This window comes from Palaemon carinicauda, chromosome 17, assembly GCF_036898095.1.
Source record: "Palaemon carinicauda isolate YSFRI2023 chromosome 17, ASM3689809v2, whole genome shotgun sequence".
Taxonomy (NCBI): Eukaryota; Metazoa; Arthropoda; class Malacostraca; order Decapoda; family Palaemonidae; genus Palaemon; species Palaemon carinicauda.
Window position 1 is genome coordinate 6779609 of NC_090741.1, and position 10822 is coordinate 6790430.

The 10822-nt window shown below is 41.4% G+C and overlaps 1 protein-coding gene and 1 pseudogene across 1 annotated transcript; both read right to left on the reverse strand.

The window, feature by feature from the left end:
* Positions 1–5814: 5814 nt before the first annotated feature.
* On the reverse strand, positions 5815–6324 carry LOC137656194 (uncharacterized). The gene has a single exon (XM_068390368.1). It carries the CDS (start codon positions 6322–6324, stop codon positions 5815–5817), a length of 510 nt encoding a protein of 169 aa, XP_068246469.1.
* A 4314-nt stretch (positions 6325–10638) lies between these two features.
* The window catches only part of LOC137656195 (uncharacterized), a 2174-nt pseudogene continuing 1990 nt past the window's right edge, over positions 10639–10822 (reverse strand).

Consider the following 10822-nt stretch of genomic DNA (forward strand, 5'->3'; position numbering starts at 1 on the left):
TGCCTTCTGAGGACCAATTGAAGATACTATCTCATGAATAGGGATGTACCGAAAGTCTTTGCCAGTTCCAAAGGCAATCCATAGCCCCTGAAGGTTAGAAATGTCACTGAAACTAGCAACTGCCAGGACAACAACATCAGTGTCCACTGTTCTGATCATCACTGTTTTGAAGCCAGACAAAACTGCATCCTGGACATGCAGCAGGATCCTTGAATCTGCTTCCTCTTGTGTGCATGGCTGAAGTCGATCCGTTTGCAGATCTAGACATGAGCTAACAACAGACTCATTCAAGGTGGATACAATCACTCTGTTTACAGTGTAATTTGAAACACACTCGTTAGCTAGGAACTGAAAAAGTTCATCTTTGTTGTTATCATTACATAGGAAATTTTTCCAATTTCCTGGAAGCTTGACATTTTGTGACACCCGTCGGCGAGCACCAGTTCCTCTGCTCTCTCTTGTAGAGAGTTTTAAGCTGTCCTTCAAGTAAACATCCCAAACTATGTCAATTCGAAAAGATTTCTGTAACTCAGACATCACATATGGTAGGAACACCTCCTTAGCATACTCCCCAAATGTCTTAGCTTCTCCAATTGGCAGAAAGTGTACAACAGCTGCTCCGTCAAAGACTCGAACATCAACAATAGGATAACTTGAGTGCAAATCCTTGTTTTGAGATTGGAGACAGTCTACAAGATCAGACTTTTTCCCTTTCCTCAATTTCCTTCCTGAAGACATTGATGGCAGCTGGTTCTCATGTTTGAAAAAATCATCGAGGTTACTTTCCCTCATCTGGCTAGCTATATAGAGTCTGGAGAAGAGACTACAGTCATTCTTAAGTTCTAGAACTTTTTGTTTGTCCTTAGACACACCAGATTTTGATTTACTTTTAAAAAGCAGAAATAAATTTCTCGAAATTGGTGCACTTATTGCTGTCTCATTTTTCACTAATCGCTCCTCAATGAAGGTTTTGAATTGTTCTGTCCCAAGTATTTCAATTTTTTTAATACTGTCAACTACACACTGGGGCAATATATCTTGTGTGTCAATTGTAGATAAGTTCTTGCTTTGATAAAGAAAAGGATTTCCAAGTTCCTCCATTATGTGAACAAGAGCTTGCACATCCTCCAAGAAAGTTCTTTGTGTGGCGTGGCTCTGATCATGATGTTTGCTGCCAGTGTCTGCAGCATCTGTTGGATCCATTTCAAGTTCATATTCCGCTACAATCTGTGAGAGGTGTGGACCAGCCACCATCCAACGTCGCAGGGCACCAGGGTTTTCTGTTAATCCAATAGCTCCACCATCTCCCTTTACACGGGCATTAACCTGCTCGTGGGCTTGGTCCAGTCCAATAGCTGAAAAGGTATTTCCAGTTTTATTGGAAGTAAATGCACCTCGCATGAAAGCATTGTAAACCTCTGGGAATCTTTGCTGGAGAGTAGACATGTCTCTAATGTGGACTGGAGGCCATCTTGCATAATGCACATGATCCATGGCAAAGAACCAAGGGGCAAGTTTGGCCAAAGTTTCGACATACAACTCGAAATCAGACGTCCCAATTGCTCTCACAAATGCCAGCAGTGTACGTTCTAGATCAAACACCATACTCCAAAAATGAAACATGGGATGTTCAAGACGCATCTGTTCACACGATTCAAGGTATGCATTCTCAGAGTCGAGAGCCCTGTCAGAAGTTGATGTGTTAACCTCCTCATAAGCTTGTCTCCGAAGAATATGTAGTGTGGCCATGGTCACCTGATGAGCTCTTCGTGTCTTTGTTACATGAGATCCATGTATAAAACTATCAGCTGTTCCTGAAGTTGCAACATCCGCTTGAGTGAGTGCATTTGTCCAGCCACTCCCCTCAAGCAAGTCCCCAATTACTTTTAAGGAAGCCATCTCTATATGCAAGGGACCAAGCATCACAACATATTTGTCTTCACCATATAGATTTGAAAATTTCCATTGAATTTGTTTGCCTATTGGCATATAGAGGTTGATCCATTGTCAGAACTGGGACCTGACCTGGATTAAGTAGTTGTGTGGCATCCTGATTGGTCTTCATACAATGCATTATCATGGCAACAGAATGTGATGCTTCCCTAAACATTGGCATTAGGGCTATAGGCGTTGGCAATTTGGCATTAGTTGGATCCTGTAGTGATGCATGGAATGCTGCCCAAGACACAAAATCATCTTTATCAACAGTTTCTTTTAGAAAAACTGAGACAAGTTTCTGGAGCCACCTGTTCTCAACCTTCTCATCAAGTAGCTTATTCGTTTTTGGTGTCACGGGTCCAGCAATTATTGGTGCTTTAATTTCCTTAGGCATTTGAAGATCAGGTAAAATGTTTGTGTAACTTAATGGCAATGGAGGTATTCGTTTTTCAGTGATATTGTCCTCTAAAACAGGTCGATTTCGATCGGTTCCACAACTGTCTTGAGTCGGATGTTGGCATAAAGAGTGGGCTGTTCCATGAAATGATTCATCTGAGGTCACAGAACTGGGGTTATGATCAATATTATCAACTTGTCCAGTAGTGAAAACACTGTTTTTCAACTGTGGGGGACATACAACTCCATCATTTTCAAATTGTTTGATAATACTATGAGCAACTGAAGATGATATCCAAAGAACACGGTCATAGGATATGGACAACCCATGCATGTGGAGACAGTCAATCAGTTCACGCTTTCTAGTCTTAACATGCATTTTGAGATCAAGGAAGAGTGGGATAGGAACTTCCCGGTCACTGTTATGTCGCACTACCGATTGTCTTTGTCTTGTAGTTTTCTTAACACTATTGAAGACTATGAGTTGTGATATGGTTTTTGCTGCCTGGTTAGCAGATATCTCCTTCATTGACTGTGATTTAATACTAGGTCCATCAAGAATCATGATGACAAGTGCAAGCAATGTTTTAGGAACAGTTTCTTCCTCACATAATGAACCACTAAATGCATGGCCAAATTCAAAAAGCTGTTTTCGAACTATTGTGGCTGCTTTAGCCAGATGAATTGATTCTGAATCATTATCAGAACAAGCCTGCAAAATTGCGTCACCAATTGCTGTGTAATAAGTAAGTAAAATATCTCTCCCCTGCTTTGCAGCCTTCAGGTATGGACAGTGTCCTAGAAGACGTTCTTTGAGTCTAGTGGAGTTAATATTACCCTTATATTCTGGGCTAAGTTCTGCAAGACGTTCACTATACACTGTTACTAAATCAGCCAGACGAAAAACAGGCACAGTTGCATCAGTTGCTGACAGCCTCTGTTCCTCAATGTATGATATCAACTCTGCCAGTGCTATACTATCACATGAAAGTAAATCTGAACTGCCCTTGACACTTTCGGAACGTTCCTCTAATTTCACTTGTCTCCTGTACCTATTGAAGAGATTGGTCAAGCAATCTTTGTGATATATGGCTGTAGATGCGACCATGTCACCAGGGGCTAATTTTGTTAATAGCTTTGTGTCTCTTAGCTTAGTAGCATACATTCGAACCGTTTTATCAAGTCCAAATGTACTAGCATTGTGTAGTCCTGGGGGTCCCGCCTTTTGGTCACAGAAAAAGCATACGGGTTCTTCCTGATCAGAGGTGCTACAGTGAGGATCCTGAATACTAGATCTTCGTTTAACTGGACTGTAAACACAAGATTCGTCACTTTCATCTGCAAGTTCTAAGGCAAGCTTTTCTATGCGGTCAAGCTTCAAATCAGTAAACAAGTTTCTGCATTTCTTGTGCCATTGTCCTCTGTTTTTCTGTAAGGTTGCAGCTATGCCTGAGCCGTCGTTTAACTGCTGCGGACATACATTTAACGGAACTTTTCCAAGTTCATGGAATTTCATTAAGTTCTTTCCAAATGACTGATAGCTTTGCCCTTTCGCTTTGGCAACCCCTCGCCCTCTCCCTCGCCATGGTTGTTCAAGGGCCTGTGACGTCGTATTCTGCTGGCACAGTACACATAAATTCCAGTCGATCAGGGGTCTTGTCACGTTGGTTTCACCCGGCTTAACAAGTTGGAATTGTTTTGACATTGTTGTCTTGTCGCATCAAACCTGAAAATAAGCATACAAACACTATGAAATAAAATCTAAAAGTAAAAAAAAATAATATGACTGCCATCTTGAAATTCAAAATGGCCGCCATTAGGTCACTTTTAAAGTTAATAACATCGACTGATCCTCTGAAATTGAAAACAGGAAGATAGACAGTGATTTTATGGTCTATTACCCGATATAACACAAAAGTTTCAGAAAAATAGGAGATTTTGGCGGCCATGTTGGAATTCAATATGGCGGCCACCAGGGGACACTATTTTCTAGGGTCTATTTTTTTATGAACCATAGGTCCCATAGAGTTCACATATCAAGTTTCATGCTTTCTTCACAAACTGAACGATTCTGGTGAAAAGTGGCCCTTAGCCGCTCTGCTATAAGAGAGATTAGTTCACCAATTGTTTAACTGATCTCCACAAGTCACTAGAAGAATTCGAAGACCCAGGCCTACATGGCTGATAACTATGAAGTATGAAGTAGGGGATTATAAATGGATAGTTATTCAATTAAAGCCATGTATAGAAAAGACTGGTGAAATCTAATCGAGGCCCTTTTGCATCAATAGGTGTAAGAAAAGATGATGATGAGGTCCGGTGGTTGGAAAACATTTTTTTACTTGAAGATAAAAAATTTAGATACAAATAATGGTGAATTCTAAGTGTCTGTTTGATGTACACTAGTTAGGCCAACAAACATTCCTAATATACATGGACGACCTTCTCCCATAGCAGAACAAAACAGATTCTTTTAGGTCTTTCCTTTCCTTTTATGCAAATCTTAGTGATAAACCAGGATACAATGGGTTATTTTCACGCATTCTCATAGGCAGCCTCAATCTGAACAACTGTTCTGGACCGATACATGTACGTCATCATATCTGGTTTTGATTACTATAGAATCATAGTCTTGGTATCTAAATTTGTGTTTTTTAAGTCAATGAATTCATTGGTGGAATTTTTGTCACAAATCACTGACTATATTTAAGAAAATAGAGTTTTTATTTGCAAAGACTCATGCACCAATTTATTACACATCATCATTATCACAGTATTGTGAGAAATCATCGTCTTCCTCACCCTCATCATTATCATCATCATCCTCATCGTCTTATCATCACCATTGCTGTCACGTGGCTGGTCCTCCATGTTAATCAATTCCCTAGGTAGAACACTACCATCAAACCACAATGATTCCAGTTTTCTATCAACAAGAGGCCAAGGAATTTGCATGGTACTGCGGACCTTTATGTTGGGCTTCTGCCAAGGCGTTGTGATCCAATCCTACGTGAATGGCAGCCGATGTGTTCCTTGACCGGGCATCAGCAACAGTATTCATTTTCCCAGGGATGTATTGAAAGGTACAATTGTATTCAGCCATGGCAGAGAGATTTTGCCTTTGGCAGGTGGACCAAGTGTCGGACTGTCGAGTGAAAGCGTACACTAGAGGCATTTGGTCCATATAAATGACGAAGGACGTACCTAGAAAGAAGGGGAAATAGAGATGGACAGCCAAATGCACAACCAGCAATTTGTGGTCGAAGGTAGAGTAGCCTGATTCCACCTTGAATAGTTTTCCTCTAAACAAGGCCAATGGGCAGGGCAAGACATTGACCACCTGCTCGAATACTGCACCAATAGAGACGTCACTTTCATCTGTGAAGAGAAGGTGAGGGGCATATGGCATGGGTAAAGTGAGAGCAGAAGCAGTTGATAGGGCATTCTTTGTGTTGCTGAGGGCTGCTTCTTGATAGGACTTCACTTCTGATCTTTTGGTTTACCATTGAGGGAGGAGTAGAGGGGACAAGAGTGGCGGCAATGGATGGCAGGAAACGGTGATAATAGTTGTTCATTCCCAAATAATTCTTGCAGTGCTTTGAAGGTCGAAAGCGTGGAGAAGTTCTGAACAGCTGCTACCTTCCTAGGGAAAGTGTAGACTACTTCTGGACTGATGCGGTGCCCTGAGAACAATACTTCGTTGGCACCAAGGTACACTTGTCGCACCAGACAACAAAGCCATTCTGTTGTAGGTGATCGAGCACAATATGTAGGTGACAGAGGTGCACCTCTCTGTTGTCCACGTAACATACACAGAAGGGTAGCCCATAAGATGCCATTCATGAGGTATTGAAAAGTGGCCTCACCATTACGAAGGCCAAAACAGGAGTAATTGAAGTTAAATGTATCAAAGGGCGTGGTGATGGTGTACCTTGGGATGTCTTTTGGGTTCAAGGGCACCTGATAATACAACTTCAGGGGGTTGACCATGGAGAAAACCGTCGCTTCGTTCAAGTAGGTGGTCCCATTGGTGATGTTTGGGAGGGCTTAGTGATCAGGTTTTTATACATGTTCAGGTGCCTGTAATCTCCAGACGGGATGCAGAAAGCCATCTTTCTTCAGGACAAAGAGTAAGAGTGACGACAATGGGTTTGAGGTGTTTTGGCAAAGTCACATTTCTTTCATGTCGGCGAACATTTGTGTAGCGTCTGCCATACGATCTAGTGCCAGACTCCTGAATCTGGTAGACAATGTGGGCCTCATCACCTCGATATGGTGATAAATACCATGTTTGGCGGGAAACGGGGGAGAGTGATGAAGTTCGGGATGACAAACTTCCGGTTACGACGTTAAGAGGTGGATGCAGTCCTCTGTGATTGCGCTGATATAGAGTGCGAGGTCAGAGGTGGTGTGTTTCAGAGGTGTTGACGAGTACAAGTCCTCGTTGACTAATCATTGGTAAGTAACATCAACCAGTTGATGGAATTATGATAGGAAATCAGCACTGAGGATTGCGAATGTCATGTCAGGAATGAGAAACTTTCAATTATGTTTTGTGCTTCTAAATAATAATGTAAAGGTTTCGTAACCGGGGGTGGGTATCTCAGATCTATTGGCTGCTACCAGGTGGACATCAGCAAACTTAAGCAGACTACATCGTGTCTTGAAGAGTGGCCTTGGCAGATAAGAATGGCAAGCACCCGTGTGTACCAAAAATCATACTCCAATAGAGGCATCATGTAAAAATAAAAGATTAGTGACAGTGGAGGCCACAGCCAGAAGCGATGGCCTACTTACACGTTTTTTTTTTGCCACCAATAACCGTTTGCACAGTTCTTCCCAGCAGACCCGAATATGAAGTGATAATAGCATAACTGTGGCCGATGGGTGTCAGTAAGTGGCTGGAGAGGTCGTTAGTTGGGGTGTTAGCGATGTGTGTTATATGTGGCTGGTAGGCGGCTTTGTCACTACGGCGGAATATCATCGCATACATATGTGTCCTACTGCATTCATGTTAGCTTAGGTCAATGTTGAATTGCTATCCTTTTCGTCTTGAGTGGAGGCGTTGATGGAGGTCTTGAGGGTGGTGAGGTGACTGTCCATAAGGATTTTAACTTTGACCATTATTTCCTTCATGGGCTAAATATCATCAGGGATGGCAACACATACAGGTTCTGGTAGGTGCCTTACCCAAGGAGTAAGAAGTACTTTGGACTCACTTCACGAGGAGAGCTGTCTGCGACAGGTTTCAGGCTAGCGATGCTGGTCATTTCCCTGAGGACGAGTAAAGCGTTTTGGTCCCCAAATGGTTGTGGAGAGACCCAAAAATGTTTGGCTATACGGGCATCTGGTAATGGTGAGTACTGCTCCAGGAAGTATGTTTTGAGGACGTTGTAGGCTATTGCATTCTCCCCTTGTTCATAAAGCCAATCAGTGTCACACCCTTGAGGGGAAACTGGATTTTGGCATGCCTGAAACAGGTGAATGCTTCCCTGCTGGCAAAGGAGGGCAGTTTTACTGAGGCGGAGTATGTTGAAGGGTCAGGTTTGGTGGGAGGCATCATCAAACAATAGGGTAGAGCAGTGAGGGGGATGGCAGGAGGGAGCAATTCCAATGATTGTGCGAGAGGGCCGTTATGTTATAACCTAGAAAAAAAATAAATGTAATTGACTTTATGTCAACATATAGCAAGTATATAAACAACAGGTTGTAATATCATTGATAAGTAGGGCAAGATATACAATAAAAAAGAAAATGCTGTTACAGTGTACAAGCGAGTGTGAAACAAGTGCAGTGCAGGCCACTATTGGCTGGTTGCCTAAGTATTGCCATGGTCTAATAGACCATTATGCAATCATTATTATGCTTCAAATATTCTGTTTATCATGCTTTACTTTAGTTTAAACATCATTCGATTCAATATACAGTACCAGGTAATTTTTGCAGACAGTGAAATATGTGCCTGCTATGTATGACCTCACTCTCAAATGAAGTATGCATCCCAGCAAACTGAAAAAGCATCTGGAGACTGCACATAAAGACAAGAAAGACAAGCCGCTAGATTTCTTCAAGAAATTACTTGATGAGTTCCAAGGAAGGATGACAGTGAATCATATGTTTACCCAAAAAGTGGCAAAAGTAGATAGAGGGATGTTGGCTTCTTACAAGATAGCAAATTTGATTGCAAAAGCAGGTAAGCCTCATACTATCGATGAATCTCTGATCATGCCGACTGTGGCTGTAGTGCTTTCAACAGTCATGAATCAGAGTCCACAAGAGGTAACTAGTGTTATTCCTCTGAGCAACTCCTCAGTATCACGCCGTATTGATGAGATGGCAGCTGATGTTGAAAGCCAATTAGTCTCAAAACTGCAGGTGAATGAATTCTCGCTTCATCTCGACGAATCAACTTTACCTGATAATTCTGCTCTTCTGGTGGTATTTATCAGGTTTCTTGATGTTCATGAAATATGTCAAGAAATGCTTTTCGCATTGAAATTAACGAATGACACTTAAGGTGAATTCATCTTCAAAAAACTTGAGGTCTATTTTGAGGGGAACAACATTCCACTCAAGAACATTGTGGCTTGTGTAACAGATGGCGCTGCTGTTATGATTGGAAGGTATCGGGGATTCAGTGCTTACTTAAAAAAAGCTGTTCCTAATGTCGTTTGTGTGCACTGTGTTGTTCAAAGGCAGCACCAGGTTGCCAAAAACCTAGCAGGACGTCTGCATAAAGCACTTGGGCATGTTATCAAGGCTGTCAACTTGATAAAAAATAGTGCACAGAAAGATCGCCTCTTTCAGCAATTATGTGAAAAGAACAATGAAGAATTTGAAAATGCGTTGCACACTGGTCAGGTAGCTTTCTAAAGGTAATTACCTGAACCGTTTCATTGCACTTTGGGAGTGTTATCTCTTTCTTTAGTGGGACAGAACTTGGACAAAAACTTGTTGATGCAAAGAGTGACATCTTATACCTGTCAGACATATTTGAAAAGCTAAATGTTCTGAACAAAGAGCTTCAAGGAAATAACTCCACCCTGTTTTCCTGCTAGGAGGCAATTATTGCATTTAAAGGGAAACTCAAGCTGTTCTGATTGAACCTTGGAAGACGAGAGTTTGCACAGTTTCCTTCCTTAGCAGTTATATCCACCAAACTGCTTGATGATGACCTAGCAGTGTATGTTGACCATCTGAAGCAGTTGCATAATGATATGGAAACTCACTTCACTGACCTTCTGCAAATGACTGTGCCACACTGGTTTGTGGATCCCTTCATTGTTGATGTATCTGAAGTTGATGTCACCCTACAAGAATGTCTCATTGAACTTCAGAATAACACAACAGCTCAAGCAAGGTTCAAGCATGGAGGACACCAGAAGCTGTGGATGAATCAAGATATGTATAAGAAGTACCCAATACTCTGGAAAGATGTGAAGTTACTCTTACTTGCCTTTCCCACATCTTACCTGGTTGAGACTGGTTTCAATCGGGTGATGTGCCTGCTGTCAAAGACACGAATTCGCCTTGACATAGAAAAAAAAAAAAAAAAAAAAAAAAAAAAAAAGAGAGAGAGGCAAATTACGTCTCGCTCTAACAGCTTTCAAGCCAAACACTGACAAGTTGGCAGCCTTGTATCAGTCACAGGGATCCCACTGAAACCTTTCAAGATAAAGCCAATTGTACCTACATGTATCCCTTGTTTTGTATTCCTTTAGTAAATAAATAAGTATTCAAATAAAATATTTTCCTAATTAATATTGTTATTTGATTTATACCTGAAATTAGTGTTTTGAGTACATGGTACTATTCAAGCTAGAACCATTACTATACCTACTTCCCTAGGCGTATTAAGGTGATGGACGGATGGCGGGTGCTGGGGGGGGGGGGGTGCATTAGAACTCAAAGTTGGCATGGAGGGGCCACAAGAACTTGCACTGGATTGAAGGGGGCCACCACCAGAAAAAGGTCGAGAAACACTGGTCTACCACATGTTTTCCACCTAGTAATATGAGGATGTTTAAGTGATGATTACCTAAATACATGAGAAATTATAACGCACCAAAAACTAAGGTTTTCAACCTATGGTAAATCATCGGGTAAGTTTGTAATTTGTTGAGCAGGTATATATTTATATATATATATATATATATATATATATATATATATATATATATATATATATATATATATATATATATCATCTTCTTCTTCTTTGTTTAAATCTTTTCTCACTTCTATGTGGGGTCGATGTTTCTGGTCAGCTTTCTCCATCTACCTCTGTCCCACACCTCATCACCGTTAATCCCTTAGATCGAAGGTCATCCTTGATACAGTCCACCACCTTCGCTTTGGTCTCGCTCTCCTTTTCATTCCATGTACCTCCATTTCCATTACTCTCCTCCCAATATACTGTTCATCTCTTCTCGTGACATGACCGTACCACCTCAGTCTACTTTTTTGGATCTTATCTGATAGTTTTCTA

What these genes read in the sequence shown, in the direction of transcription:
- LOC137656194 (XM_068390368.1), bottom strand. Translation starts at nt 6,324, where the DNA reads ATGGTCAACCCCCTGAAGTTGTATTATCAGGTGCCCTTGAACCCAAAA.